At 44.1% G+C, this 15,859-nt stretch overlaps 2 protein-coding genes across 2 annotated transcripts; one reads left to right on the top strand and one right to left on the bottom strand.

Annotated features, from left to right (window-relative positions):
* The first annotated feature begins 1,978 nt into the window (after positions 1-1,978).
* On the top strand, positions 1,979-4,796 carry mrpl33 (mitochondrial ribosomal protein L33). Its single transcript, XM_071536531.1, has 4 exons — positions 1,979-2,119; positions 2,475-2,493; positions 2,670-2,776; positions 4,269-4,796. Exons 1-4 carry the CDS (start codon positions 2,098-2,100, stop codon positions 4,316-4,318), a joined length of 198 nt encoding a protein of 65 aa, XP_071392632.1. The 5' UTR covers positions 1,979-2,097; the 3' UTR covers positions 4,319-4,796.
* A 135-nt stretch (positions 4,797-4,931) lies between these two features.
* LOC139658401 (ribokinase-like) lies at positions 4,932-15,266 on the bottom strand (the record flags this gene model as incomplete). Its single annotated transcript, XM_071536530.1, has 3 exons — positions 4,932-5,334; positions 11,777-11,965; positions 15,175-15,266. Coding segments are annotated over 3 exons (455 nt in total), but the record flags the coding sequence as incomplete, so codon positions are not given.
* Between the last annotated feature and the right edge of the window lie 593 nt (positions 15,267-15,859).

Raw genomic sequence — 15,859 nt, 5'->3', positions numbered from 1 at the left:
CGTTGACTTGCACCAGTTCTTCAGGACTTCAAAATCTGACTGAAGGATTTTTTTTGCTGACGCTAGCTGTCCTAATCCCCTTCAAATCGAAGAGCTCATCCAGTCCACCTAAAAAACACAGTCACGCTATTGAAACCTACAGCTGGATGGTGGAGAATGATATACGATTTTGCAGTGAGAAGAATAAGAAAGAGAAAAAGCCTTGATGAACAGCAGGTCCTCCTTGACCTGAAACATGACCATTCTGTTCTTATTAATCCTGGAGACAAGGGAGGGGGTATTGTCGTGATGGATAAAGACAAATACATCTCCAAATCCCACAGGCAGTTGGCTGATACCGAATTCTATATTCTCCTGCAGAAAAATCCTACAAGTTGGTTCAACTCTTCAAACAAAAAGACCATTGATCAAGGCTCCGAGGGTGGGTACATTCATTCGTACACTAAGGAATGTCTACAGGTCTCCCAACCCAGAATCCCTACTTTGTTCACCTTACCAAAAATACACAAGCCCTTCTTAGATGTCTCTAAGAAAAGACCCATAGTCTCAAGTACGTCCTCAGCCACTGAAAAGATTTCTCACTTCGTTGATTACCACCTAAAACCCTTATAGTTACCGATTTTCACTGGTGACTTCTTGAAACTTCTTGATAGCCTAGGTAATGCACCAAAGCAGTGCCTCCTGCCTGGTCTCATTTGATGTCCAACAGCTACATTCATACCTAATGATATTGGTATAGCACATTGTGTTCACTATTTAGACACTTGGGAATCTCCAGACCCTCTATCATCATTTTTAGCCTCTCTGATGAAATTAGTCCTTTTTGAGAACGTGCAAATTTACACCTTGGCTACATCAAGAAGTTTTTCATCATGGATGCTTGCACCAACCCATTCTTTGACAATATCCTCATATGGAAGAGATACATTGATGATGTCTTCAACAAAGGGAACTGTCTTGGATCCACAACCTGGATACCTTTGCTCCAAAAGGCTTCAACCTTGATCAGGACTATTCAGTGTATTTTGGATGAGTGCATCCTCTAGGCTGTATTTGACCTCCATCCTTTCTGTACCAGATCCAGCCAGCTCACTCTTTGAAACACCCACTTATGAAGCTATTTCCCCTTCACTTCTGTGCTGGTCCACAAAGCTTTTAAATGCTTTGTACATACTGTTTTTGTTTTGTCCTTTTGCTTTTCTGCTGGTATCTCTCGTGTGATTATCCAACTGCTTTTTATCTCATACTCCTTGTTCAGTCCCCCTATTTGATGAAAATTGTCTTCCCTTTGCTTTTTGTTTTTTACCTACTGCTTAATGAGTTTCTCTCTATGACACTGGGTCTCTATGATATTGGATCATGCCCTATTGATGGACACAAGACCATCGATATTCATGTTGTGTTATTGCCTTTTTGAAGTATATTATACTGTTTGGAACTTACTGTGTGATTGGTGCTCTGCTTTGTGCACCTACTGATTAGTGTGACATCAGAGTTCCATTTTGTTTCTCTTCCACTGTTTTTGGTGTGTATTGCTGCATTTCCTTGTTGATTGTTGTCTGATGAATGGCTAAAACATTTTTAATATTCTCTAGTTAAGTAAACATTTTTTTTTAATGAGAGTGTGGGGCGTTCACCCATTGTGTACTTTCAGAAGAAATGAAAAAATGAAAGTCAAACATGTTAAACTGAAATTCAACCAGTTTGGTAGACAGTACACAATTTCTCCAGTTTAATGCATTTTGGGCCATGGTCTACTTTTTCCATACATTTATGCTATAGGCTACCTCAGTTTCCAAACGTTTCCAACACATTTTTCATGTGTTACTTAATACTGCCGCTGCACTGAAAAGGTCAACAACCACTACAGCAGAATACTTACCTGTGGACTTTAATCTGGTTGAAGAAGTTTGGATGTATCATACTGTACACACAGCCATGGCTAAATAGAATTAGCTGCCTGTACCTTTAAAGGAACCCGGAAACTGTTGTTAACCCGGAAGCACCACCACAGGCTCGTCAATGTGACTTATGTCTTAAAAGCTAATAAATTTATGTTTTAAAGCTGGCTTTGAGAAGTGATTGAAACTCGACAAAATGTTTCTTACTACAGTGAATTGTGAGTATTACGTTTATTGTGTGCAACTATGCAGACAGCCAGTAGAAATGTACATGCAACGCTGTTTCACCCGTGCGTTAGCTAATGTCAAAGCTATCACGTGAATGTTGCACAGTGCACATTATCTTACTTGTGCTTAAACTAGCATTAATATTGTGTCTTGTATAGATTGTGGCGCCTGTAACATTATGTGCCTCAAAAGCTATATGTGTTTTTACAGGTTGCCAAATCGCTCATAGTAGCTTTGTTATGTATTCAACCTGTTAGCTCGAGCTAGTGTCATTGTTTATAATTGCACTGATAGCTATTCTGCCTGATTTAAATTATATATTCTCTTCTCTTTTTCATGTGTCAGTGGCCAAGGCAAAGTCCAAGTAAGTGAAAGTCATTCTGCATGTGAAAAAAGACTATTACTTCATCATTGTTGACATCCCGTTTTATTTGCCTGGCCGTAACCAAGAAGCCTGGATGTTGTGCACTGTATGTGTTGTTGCAGTCTGATGATTATTAGTCACAGTAATCATCACTAATTTGATCTTCTATCTACCAGGACAGTCCTGGTGCAAATGATGAGCGCTGCAGGAACAGGCTACTGCTTCAACACGAAGAGGAACCGTCTGAGAGAGAAGATGGTGCTGCGCAAACATGATCCATTTGGTAAGAAGTGATTGACAAGGTGGATTAAGACAAGCTAAGCTCTGCAGATGGAAGTTACCCATGGAAATCCTTCATCATGCAGCATTGACCAAGTAGCCACACTCTAGTTAGAACAGTCTTGTCAAAACAGTGGGGCAGATTACAATTTCTCTGTATAGCAAGTGAATGTGTTAGGAGCTGTTCAAAAATGGCATATTCACATCCAGCCAATTTCATATGTAAAATCATTGTATGTATCATAAGGGAGTATGGCAACATAAGCAGGTTTGCATGAAAAACTTCATAGTACTGGCTGATCAGTAGGCTGTTTCAGTCCTCAGCATTTAAAATGAATTAATCATGGGGAAAAAAGTCTCCATCATTGTTTTGATGCCTGGACTGGCAGTTTTCTAGGTTTGATTAGTTACACATTGGAAAAAGTGTTAAAAAGAAAAATACACATAATGCTGTGTGACATGAGCCATGGTAAAATTAGCCAATAACAGAAAACAACTTGACATTGGAAAAGTCAGCATTCAGGTCATGTTTTAGCAGGGGTTGCTGATTGGCTGTGTACAACATGTTTGTAACATAACATGCAATTTGGAGGAAGATTTTATTCAAGGTTGTGCCAATCAAACCCCATGTTCCATCCAGTGAGCTACATGGGAAATATCACATTAAGACCATAGGAAGTTTCTTGGTACCACTTTACTTGAATTGTCAATAAGTCACCATGCCAGCTTCATAGGAACAGTGTTGCTGCATCAGAAAATGTCATAACACACTGTAATACATCATGAATCTGGCATGAGCAGGTTATGGGGTTGTTATAAATTGTATATTTAACTCTCAGGCCTATATATTTGTTATAACACCTCATACTCACATTATAATTACATCATAGTGTCATCAGAAAATGTCATAATACACTATATTTGTAAGACATCTCATATGACAAATTCTTTGATGTCACTTTACATGATATGGATTATGTGTAAGACACTGTGGCACATTAAGAATTCCACAGCTTATAATACATTTGATGTCTTAACAACATAACTATACAGGTTCCAGTGATAAATACATTACTTGTAACAGCCTCATAACCTGTCACTCCAGATTCATAATGCATACGGTGAATTATGACATTTTCTCATGACACTATTATGTAATTCTAATGTGCTATTAGGTGCTTATGATGCAATATAAACAAACAAATGAATAAATAGGCCTCAGTGGTAAATACTTGATGCAGTTATAATGTAATTATGTTCTTATGATGTATTATAAATATATAATGACTTATGTGTTATAACCAGAAATTCAAGTGAAGTTCTAAGTGTTTCTTTTCTCACAAAAACTGTCCTCTTCATCATGTCGGTGGCATCTTACTAGCTCAAGCTACTAATGTGCATACTACATACATGACTACCCATTCTCTTAACTGTACTTATTAATATGGGAGCAAAACCTCTGACTAACATTTAAAATCTGCTTTCTGTCTTCGCAGTGAACAAGCACGTGTTATTCTTTGAAAAGAGGAAGATCAGATCAATTTAACAATGCACCAAAAATATGGACAGCCACAAATCTGCAATGTTAAAACAGATGGTTCAATCGTCACGGATTCCAAATGGCGTCTCATCAAACCTCGTTCCTGATTGGCTGACATGTCTTCAGACGATTTTTTCCTCGGTTCTGCCATTAGGCTTCTGGCCTCCTTGCTGTGAAAATCCAGGATGACGCAAACAACTGGCAGAAGTTAAAAGCAAATCTTGAATAACACCGCTATCAACAGGAAGCTGTTGCACATGTCTAAAGGTTATGTTATTTATTGCAACTTTCACCAATTTTCCAATGTTGTTAAATCATGGAATTAAATGTCAACAGTTACATCATTCTTTACAATTCAGTTTTTCCCCACTCAAAAGCTGCTTTGAGTGCAACTTATGATATTAATACCGGGTAACTGTACTGTAATCATTTGTGGAAAATGGAATGAAAAATGAAAGCCAATTATTCCCTGAATATACTTTGTTGAAAGGATAACTGTATACCATAATAACTTTTTTATTAAATTCTTTAAAAACTAATATGAGTTTGAAAAATGTTTTACACAAGCTATTCCTAGAATGATGTTACAGATGGAGTGTGATGCTAAATCAGAGTCAAGCTCAGAAGATTTTTATTAAAATACCACTTGTTATTTCAATAACATAATAATCAATACATTTTCCCATGACAAAATAAGGCTTAAGATTGCTCACTCTCTTGATCTTTGCACTCCTGATTATATGAGAGGAAGACAACTGGGTCACATTTTACTTAATACACAGTATGAGCTTAGCATAGAGGTCAAGAGGATCCAGTCCAGACCTGGTCCACTGGTTTGGCGTCTTCTTTCAAAACAGCTCGGCCGGCAGCTCCTTCTTAAAGGGATACGACGCCTGCGTGCCGACGGCCTGCACGCTCACCCCTGCCACCCGATTGGCTCTCCGGGCCATCTCCTCCAGAGGCATTGTGGGATAATGAGCCATGTAGAACGCCAGCGCGCCAATGAAGCTGTCTCCGGCACCCTGGGAAGGAAACGACATCGTTAATGACAGCGCTTTTCACAATTCGCACCCGCTGTGTAAACAATGCCGCAGAGTAGCCTGGCCGCATGTTCCCTCTCAGCGGGGCGCGTCCCATAAACTGTGTCCCAGGTTGCTTGTGTTGCAGCAACCGGATATCGCAGAGCAGCAGTTGCATGTAAAGCTGATGTATATATGATTGATTGGCCTTGATGTTGAGCTGTTATCCAGGTATTGTGAGATCTGGTGTCTGGCTGCCACTACTAAACCAACATGGAACACCTATAATTGAACACACAAACTTTTAAAACAGTTTATTCTTTCATCTTACGCTTTAAAAGGTGGATGCAGGAGGAGTGGAAAGGTCAGTGTTTAAATTCAATAAGCAATTGCTGTCAACAGTAGGGGGTGCTATGACATCTGTCAGCTGTGTTGTCAGCTGATCCTCAGGTCTTGGTAAAGCCTCAGCTATTAGTTTTGAAATGAGTGATTGAATTCTGTTCCAAGTGTGTCTCAAAAAGTAACGTCCACATTATGAGAATTTGTTATGCCCATGTCATGAAGATTTACTGACCCCAAGACATAATTAGACAGTCAAATCATAAATTAGTGGCCATAAGCTCAATAAACATGTGGAGGCGTTTCACTTTGAGCAACAGCTGCAGAATATTTCTCGCTGAATTCATATACGGAAAAAAACGATACTGATCATTTAAACGTATTGTGATCATTTCAAATGACTGTGACGCAGTTTGGAAACGAACTTCATAAATCCCCTGCTGCATATGACATTCCGCTGTATGGTGATCCCAAAAAATCTGGGTGATGACAGACCTTAGTCATTGTTTTTTATGTCCTGAAATAACTGTCTAACCATCCAAACCACACAAAATCACTGGTTTTACCTAATTGCTTTTCAAAGTCAGCTGGATAACACATGCCAACTTTGTTAATCATCCCTCGGCAGCTTCAGCCATTACTGCCAAGCGCTCTGGTTTTGCCTATCGGTATGAAGATAAATCATCCTTTATTCCCTCTCATCTATTGATAGTGGAGATGGAATGTGCTGTCTACGCCCCGGGGGGGGGGGGAGTTTGGCTGGGACGGGATGAGAGGAGAAGAGAGAGGAGGGGGGAAGGGATCGCTGATGGGAAATGGCACAATGGTATGTGGCGACACGCTCATGTTTAACCACAAATGGCCCCCCCGACGCTGGTTCTCACAAGCCCGGTCCATTAGTCACCGCTTCGGCTCTCAGAAGAGTTCACTGCGCTCTCTCTCTTCTGAGCACCTCTGTAACCCCTTCCCCTTCCCCTTCCCCTTCCAACCCCCCCTCCCCCACCCTCCAACCTAAAAGTAACCCTTTTGTCATAGCGTTTTACCGATCCAGACGTCCCGAGAGCGAAGGTCATAGGTCGCGCGGCGATGGTATGACTCTTGGAATGGCAGGAGGCTGGAAAGAGTGAGATCAGAGCCGAAGCATCTCACAGGGCCCGGTGGATTTCCATGTTTAAACCCCATGGCGTGTTTATGTCTCCTGTCTGGTAGCTGGGTTGGGCTATAATACAGCGAGCGTTTGGAAACACTGCTGCCCCATTCTGGTTTGGCTCGGGCCCATCTCCCGCTTCACAAGTCCTGGTTGAAAGGATGACACCACCCCTGGGTGGGGGCTGACGCTAGCGCTTGAAAGGCCCAGTGACCAACATGGGAAAATTCTCCCACGCGGAGACCAGTTGCGAGAACTAGATTATAACGCAATAAAACAACAAATGGAACACTTCCCATCACTTTTTCTTCATGTTTTTATTAACCAGTTGACATTCAATCTACCACCAAACCTCCAACAAAACAAGCACTATTTTTTCACAAAAGTGTCTAGTCAATCTACACTAGGGTTCCACCTGTATGGGTTTTTGAAGACCGATACCAATATTTTTAGACTGAAGTCGCCAATAGCCGATATTTTTGTGCCAATAGTAAATATGTTTAAATTTGACCATTTTCATGTAAAAAAAAAAGACAAATATTCAGAGTTTCCGCCAGAATGTTATTCTTGGCAGGGCAAAAAAGCCTCTGAAACAGCATTTAGACCATAGGCACTAAAACTCCTCATTGAATCCCATACATGAAATTCCTTTAACTTTAGGACCCACCACACCTACTCAACAGTGAGGAAAACTATTAGGCCTTTAAATAAAGTATCAATACATTTAAGTAACGAACTAAGTAACTATTAGATAAATAAACCCCAAAGAAAAAAACACTTATTGTAGGATTACAGATTATAGACTGTTTTTTCTGTAGCTGTAGACGACATGACAGCTTGACATCCAATATTAAATAAAAGGCATATATATTGGCAACCTGATATATTGGTCTAACACTAACCTACACATTGGACATGCTTTCTTGTCCTAGGCGACTCCTTATTCCACTAAGTACTTGCAAACTAACACAAGACTTCAGATACACTCTCTCTCTCTCTCTCTCTCTAAGCTCCAGGTCACTCGACTGCGCGAGCCGCCGTCCAACCTTTGTCTTGAGTTGCGCACACACCGTCTCTTTTTCCCTGAGACTGGCATGTGACGCTATCGGATCCAGTGAATGAGGCTCAACGGAGCTGACAAGCGCATACCCCCTTCAGCCCCGCTCCCGCTGCCCTCGACACAGTTTGGTGAAGGTTAGATCTGGAGGCCTGTCAGTCAAACGACAGAAGCGCTCGCCGCGGATGAGCTGTGACGCTCTCGCCGGTCGGCTCCGTCCGCCGCCGCCTTGACCTCCTCCTCTGCCCGTTCTCTGCTGCTGCTCAGACTCAAGTTAGAAATTAGGTTGGCAGTCTGTGATGCGTCTGTGAGAAGCTTAGCAAATTGTGATTTAGGAGCTTCTCTTACAAAGCCATAGTCCTTCTTCAACCTATATCCAGTTCATGAAAGCTTTTACGTTTGCTGTTCTCAACACCCGGCGTCTGGTAGGTCTTTCCTGAGAAAAAAGTCTCCGGCATTTTACATTTCTGGTTTGTTTGGAATAACTAGAAGAACTGGGTAGTTAGCATGAGCAGCGATAGCCACCATGGCTGAACAGACAAAGAAAAGAGAAACTCAAACTGCATCAACAGACAATCCAAAGAAGAAGACGTGACAGTACTGGACACACTGTTTGATTGACAGGTGATCTCTGGGAAGAGCAGTGCGGAAACACCACAGCAACGAGCGCTGAGCAACAAAGATGCCCATAAAGTTACGTTTGTGAATATTTAACGGCGCTCAAACCAAATTATCTCCTTATATCCTTATTTCCCATGGCAGAACATGGCACAGCTTCCATTTTCCAGTTCAATAAACAACCTTCGCGAGGAGCTTGCTGTGTGCCCACTCAGCCTTGTGTCCCTCCAGAACTTGTGACTGTATTTCTCACCCAGAGGCCTCCCGTGATCTTGAGTACCATCCTAGTATGACAGATGGAGTTATGTACAGTTAGCTCCTCGAGCCTTGGGCCTTTGTCAATGAAAGGCACCCCGGGGAGAGCAAAGACCAGCTCAGGAGCGGCGATGATGACTCACAGTGGCTTCCAACATCCGGAAGCTTCCAGTAAAGACTCGCGAACAGCCGGGGACTACTCCTCTGAAGTAACAGGGGAGGATGACGCCGAGATCAAAAACACTCGTAATTGGAGCGATTAGGCCTCTCGGAGCGGAAAACATCTTTGATCCATCCGACACGCTTTGTTTTGGTCTTCTTTTGCGCTCTCCTTGTGTAAGACGCTGATCAACGGGACTTGGTGACAAGTGGACAGGCTGTAGCATGTGCTATCCATTAAATCTGGATGACGGGGTTGCATGTGCCCTTTCCTGGTGGCGTCACATTGACCTAAAGTGTGCAGAGGTGCGGAATGCAAAGCTTTGGGGGTATTCCCTTACCTTTGGATTCCGGGAAGGGAAGTGTGCAAGCGGTCCCCGTACGTCTCCGCTCAAAAGAAGGAGACTGGGAATAATTTGAGTGTCCGGACCCACCGTAGAGTTGTAATGTCTGGTTTAGACAGTAGTGTCTACCTTTCCCCCTACACAGCGGACCTCCCGGAGCGGTGGGAACCGAGGCCACCCAAGTCCTAACGGGGCTACAGACGGTGTGTGTGTTTGCGTGTGTGTGTGTGTGTGTGTGTGTGCGCTATAGCCTCATCCGATGGTCCACGCGTAAACAGCCAAGGCTCTGATCTGAATGAGGGAAGCCTGTAGTCAATTTAAGACAAAAGGGAAACAAATGGATTAGGGGGGAGGAGGGTAGACCCACAGTAGACGAGTGGATTCGCTTTGTTATTCATCCAGCTTCACAGCCGACCCTGACTCAGCCCATAATAGCTTCTGCCATGTAAAATGTGTTATTCAGACAGGGGGGAGGAGGAGGAGCGGCGTGCCGAATGATGAAAGAGTCGCAGTCGGGAGAAACTTGAATGCTTTTGTAAGCCATAATCGAATATATTACCGGCACTTATAATCTCATCTTTTAAAAGTTTGGCTCATTGTTGCATTCAGTCAGGCTTCGGCGCAGTGAACGTTGCACTGCAGTGGTTCATTTGCCATTAACCAAGCCGGATCAATCAAAATATTTCAAACACGCCTCGTCGAAATGACCAAACGCCTCCGAATGACAACGCTACAAGGTGGATTCGGATACAAGTGTTTTCGCAGTAGCTTGTTGTGCCACCCGCGGCGCAGCTAAACAGGAGCCGAAGCGGCAAGAAACCGCAGGTGACTCACTGTGTTGATACCGAGGGACCGCGGCCTAAAACACAGCCTCAACTCGCAGTGCGATGCTAGCGAAAAAAACAGCAGCGGAGCCTGCCGTTGACAAGCGCGGGGCCCGAACACAGTTCTCACGTACCATCACGAGAAAAAAGCAAACAAAGAAGTCACAGAAGAGGCAATCATCACTGGGTGGCGTGTGTTACCAGAACAGGCTCAAACACGGAAAAAAAGAAAAGGTGATCAACGATCTTGATAACAAGCCGGTGTGTTTTTTTCTCCAGTAAAAAAAAAAATGGGCTTACTGGAAGAGGGATTAAGATGTCCAAAAGAGTTAAACACTCCAGAATTTATGAGGCCATCAAAGAACAGAAGGGGTAGGGTGAGAGTGTGTGTGTGTGTAGGAAGGGGGGGGGGGGGGGGGGGGGGGGACATACAGCAGGCCCGACCGCAGCACGGCTGTGCAGCTTTCTGCTGACTGGTGCAGGCCCGAGAGGTGAGTCATGAAAGGGGGGGGGGATGGTAAGTTCTCCCGGGGGATATTGGGAGTTGCAAAGAATGAAGCGGGTGAATCTGGAGAGTATGTGAGGTGGGGTGTTGGAGGGTGGGGGGGTCACACACAGTTCAAAAAAGTGAGCGCTTTGTTCTTGAAATGCTGAAGTAACCTTTCACTGGGACAAAACTGTCACAGTGAGTCTGCTGTCACTTCATTTACTGCTTTGATTTTTGGATTTTCTACTCCCCCCCCCCCCCCCCCCCCTCCCGCTTCACTTTCACAAGGTGCGATGAGGTGTTTGATAGCGAGTTTACCGCTCCAGCCGAGACTCTATGTGCTTGTCGTCAAGTCTTTACTGCATTGCGTCATTCGACCGCTACTGGGAATCACGCCACAACAAAAGCACCGGGGCAACTACGGTGCAAAAGAATCCATCAGTAGAAAACACAAAAAATAAAAACCCTTGCATCACACCCCGTTTCGCACAAAGGAGTGATTAGCACTTGTGCGTGTGATGACCTATTTTGTTGGCAGAACGCAGAACACTCGCAAGACAGGAAACGCGAACGTCTCACCCCGGGCCTCCCGTGACGACACCAAGCCGCCGAGCGCGCTGTGAAATGACTCAAGCGGCGATGGCCTCCTTTAAAGACTGCGATCAGGAAGAGACCCCACCCCCACCCCCCCTCCCCCCCCCGGTGGTCACCACATCCCTAATGAAACGGCAGCCAGCCTGATCTGAAACCTTTCCAGTCGATGAGCTGCACAGATCATTAGCTCCGCCGAGGCTGAGAGTGGCTATGAGTTACAGTATGTGACATACAGCTTTGTTATGGAGTAGCAGTGTGGCATCTGATCTTGCCCGTGCAAACATTTCCTCTGCTGTGACAATTTGACAAGAAATTCTTAGTGGTGTCCATATTCAAGAGGGGGGCGAGAGAGATAGTGGAGATGGATTTTTCTTATTTCCAATAAAAAAAAAAGGCACATTTTTATCCTTTTTACTAATATGGGGAGTGTCCATTCCAGTCTACGTACTGGGTTGACTCATTCTCTACTACTGAAATGTTTGAAAATGATCACACGGATTGTTAAGAAGTATGAATGAAATGAATGAATGAAGTGAGTACACGGAATTCTGGAATGAAGAAGCCCATTAACAGAAATACAGTCACCGGGACTGCTAGATAAATAGTTGATTCTTTCCTTACTGTAGTGTCCACTGCTGTGACCGCGGCGGTCGGGACGTGTCGCGAGGACGACTCCTGTGCCTTGAGCACCACGCAGCCTTGGGGTCCCAGAGTGACGACGACCGCTCCGCAGCCTCGCCCCAGCAGCTCCCGACCGGCCTGGCGGGCGTCCTCCACGCTGGCCACCGAGGAGCCGGTCAGCAGCTCCGCCTGCATGGAGACAAGCCGCCAGGGGAAGGAGGGAATAAATACTGTACACACTGTACATAAGATGATGACGGGACACTGTTTGTTTGGCCTTTTCTACGGCAATTTTACTGTCTTTTTTTTTTTTTTTAATCAGGCAGACTTAAGTTAATCAGAAGTCGGGGGATTCAAATTAAAGATACGGCAAAACCAACACTGGTCTGGGATTCTGGGATACTAAAATTAGGAATGGCATCAGGGAATTTCCCCCAAGGCTAGAAACCAAATACCAAAGACTGTGTGTAACATGCAAGATATCAAAGCAGTGGCTTGATTTTCCAAGCACAGAGGCTTGTTTAATCCCTCTATTGGAAAAAATTGAATACATCATTTATGTCCGCTGACAATGAATGAATGAATGGTCTATACTGCCCAATAAACTAATGGGTCGGTTTGGTACTGAGTATCGGATTATAACTCAAGTTTAGTAGTACTGGTATCAATGCATCTCTAATTACACACTGACCATGGGGGGACAAAACCATAAAATACATACAGTCTGTTGAGGATTTGCTGGATCTGTCAAGCAGGCTTTGGACAAGGGCTTTTTAAAGGAATAGTTCGCCCAAAAATTTTTAATTCTGCCATTATCTACTCTATGAAGTTGTGCTGGCAACCTCCCTGTGTGTTATGTGGACAAAAGAAACTTCACCTGTGTTTTCGGGTGAACTGTTCCTTTAAGCTGTAGAATTGCTGACTACACCGCCTTATCACGGTCTGCCTGCAAAATGAATACACTTCAAAAAGTTCAGCGCTACAGATAGGCGGTGGCCTGCAGCATAACTTGATAACGATGAGCCAAAAAGCTGTGCACAATAAATAACACGAGGTATGAGCTATCTCTGTGCTTGGGGAGATTACGTTGAAAAGAGATTATACTGTGGAAAAGTATTGTGAAATTTGTTCCGAAAGCCCTTCCAAGGAAAACACACCATGACTCTAGTTATCCAGATGGGTTATATCTGAAGCAGTCATATACAGCCTGATATTTTGTACAACACTGACACTGACACGATATGAATCTATTTTAGGTGGACTTTAGGGTGGACTTCCCCTTTAATTTCCCCTAAAGAAACGGATTCAGCTGCAGTTACACATCTATAAATCACCTTGCTCTAACAAATTTCAATAGTAACAAAAAAATGACTTTGTGAGGAGACGCTAGAAGTGCGTGTCCCATGTTGGCATGTGAAGTCTCAGGTGGACATCAAAGATAATCCCCTTCACTATAAAGCACTTCAGCACAGTAGAGCATGTGGGCAGGGGATCAAAGACTGCTTGCACTTTGTCATCCTTAAGCCCCCCCCCCCCACCCCACCCCCCCACTCCCGCCCCACCCCTCAGATTGAGCATGGTACAGTGGGACCCACACACACAGACACACACACACACACCTGCCCGGAATGTGTGCCAGCCATCCCCCCCGCATTGGGAGGTCAAGGCATGGCTGACACTAACACCGAATAGGGGCGTGAGGATCCGATCCCCCCCTCCCCCCCGCCCCCCCGGCTTGTGTGATATTTGTCAAAGCGAACAATGACCCGAGACAGTTAAAAAAAAATAAACCGCAGAGTGTATCGGCGCTTTGAGAGCCCGCCTGCCACCCTGTTGCGGTCGGATGCCAAAGGAGAAAAAGGAGCTGTCTTCTTAGTCACCAGCGTCATGGAAGGAGCGGTGTGTGTGTGTGTGTGTGCGTGGGAGGGGGGGGGGGGATCAATCTACCTCCCCATGCGTACAGGAAAGTCGATTCATCACTCTGTCTGTCTGTGTTTGTGTGTGTTTACCACCGAGTGAGTAAGCAGCTATTTTTTTTTGCACAGCATTATACAGTACATGCCATGGACAGTGTGTGAGTAAGTGTGTGTGTGTGTATGCATAATGCTGAGGGGCAGAAGTCATGAGCATGAGTTACTCTTGTTAATGTAATTTTACACTTTAGTATTTGTACCTTTTTGAGCATTTTTTGAAGTCAGTTATTTAACTTTTTTCATTTGAGTTTTGCATAAGTTTATTTTGTTTGAAGTTTTGACTTCAGTATTTTACTTTTCTACATTTTAATTTGCATATAACAGGTTTGATGCAGATGCAATTTACAATTGGCCAGTTTCTCTTCTTACAGAGAGCCTACAAATGATATATTCTGTGATGGATGGGAATGAAAATGTAGCAAAGTAAAATACTTAGGTCAGCACATACTTAAGTAAGTAAAAAGTCAAATTACTGACTTAAAAAAATAGAAAAATAGAACACTCAAAGTTGTGCAACAACTTGTGCAACATTACATATGTCCTGTCATTCTGTTTGCACTGCATGTTTTACACCAGTAACTTTAACATTCTATTCGAGCAGGACCTTTTGTTAGTCTTTCCACCCCTGCACACTGCATAATATATAGCGTGACTGTACCTCTGCAACCTGACACTCAATCCTAAAAGAGAAAAGCGAAAAGGAGACACGTTGCGCTTTCGTCAACTCTCCCTTTCATGTCCCTCCACCCCCCCCCCCCCCACCACCCCCACCCCACACCTGGCTGCAGCCTCTCTCCGCCCTGCACCGCCACATCAAAAAGAGGCTCCCGGGCAAACTCACCTCCACTTTAACCCCCGAGGAGGGCGGCTGACTCAGCCACCGAGCACATCTGCCCTGTTGTTTTTACTACGTTTCCCATCTATCCCTGCCCCCCGTCACTCATCTGTCATCGCCTGACAGGCAAGACGCGAGGTGCCATGACACTCGTTTTTACCGTAAAAGGGGTGGAGAGAGGGAATGTTTTTTTCTCTCTCTCTCTTCATACCAGAGGGTTTACCTGTATGACTGAAGGCTATACAGCGGGGCTTTTGATGTGCCAGGGGGGTCGCGACCCGGGAGATACAGTTGGCTTACTGTGAAAGGTGTATGTGTGTGTGTGTGTGTGTGTGTGCATGCTCATAATGTCATAATGTTCCAAACCTCTGATCTTTTCCTCTTCCAACTTTGAGGGAAGAGGCCCAATATTGTTACTTCTACAAGAGCGAAGGCTGGGATTGGTTTCAGTCTCCTCTATGCTTACTTGTAAGTGTGAGTGTGTGTGTGTTATGTGTGAGAAAGACAGAGTGATTGTGTGCGAATGCATGAATGCTGTTGCGATAAATAGTGTGGGCAATCTGTGTGTGTGTGTGTGTGTGATTCATCACCTCAGACTCGTTACAGCAAAACACATCGGAGAATCGGTAGAAATCTGGATCCAAGTGTGGAATGGCCGGCGCCGGGTTGAACACCGTCTTCACTGTGACAGCAAAGGATTAGAAGAACACACGATGATCTCGGTGCATCGAAACTAAGAGGAAATCATGAGGAAGTGATCATCATGTCAATAAATCCAGAAACACTTTTCAGAAAATTGAACAGTAGCATTGGAAGCCAGGCGACAACCCATTATATTGACGACAATGTCAGGCATCATAATGGAGCGTTATTCAATTCAGGAGAGCATCCAAATCATTAACTATGGCTAAAAAAAATGTAATCGCTCTCCATAATACACCCAGATATCTATTTATCAAGCTGCTTTTAGAATAATACAATAGCGACAATGTCCCTGAATGACATATTTTACTATTGTGCCGTGTCTATTTTTCCATTTACTAAGCTTTGCTGTCAAGGTCTGGCATTACCTTAATTACACTTTCAGGGGGAACAAAGGCTAGCGGGCTACCGTAGGGGATTGCTCTCGCAGGCAAAGCTCAAGTGGATAAGCTTCTATAAAAAGACACCCTTTAAAAGATCAAATTAGCATTCGCCGGGAAAAATAACACCGGAGAAAAAGGCGCGGGGCGGCGGAGGCGGCCTGAGACATGCTGGATGTTTTGTGGCGTACTG

Source organism: Centroberyx affinis, unplaced genomic scaffold, assembly GCF_046629955.1.
Source record: "Centroberyx affinis isolate AG114_WGS23_722 - 3 ecotype Tasmania unplaced genomic scaffold, CSIRO-AGI_Caff_v1 ptg002888l_1, whole genome shotgun sequence".
Classification (NCBI taxonomy): domain Eukaryota; kingdom Metazoa; phylum Chordata; class Actinopteri; order Beryciformes; family Berycidae; genus Centroberyx; species Centroberyx affinis.
Note: the sequence above shows the minus strand (reverse complement) of the source record. Positions and strands in the feature narration are given on the sequence as shown.

What these genes read in the sequence shown, in the direction of transcription:
- mrpl33 (XM_071536531.1), top strand. Translation starts at nt 2,098, where the DNA reads ATGTTTCTTACTACAGTGAATT. An exon ending in GCGCAAACATGATCCATTTG is followed by an intron (nt 2,777 to 4,268) that starts GTAAGAAGTGAT and finishes CTGTCTTCGCAG; the next exon opens with TGAACAAGCACGTGTTATTC.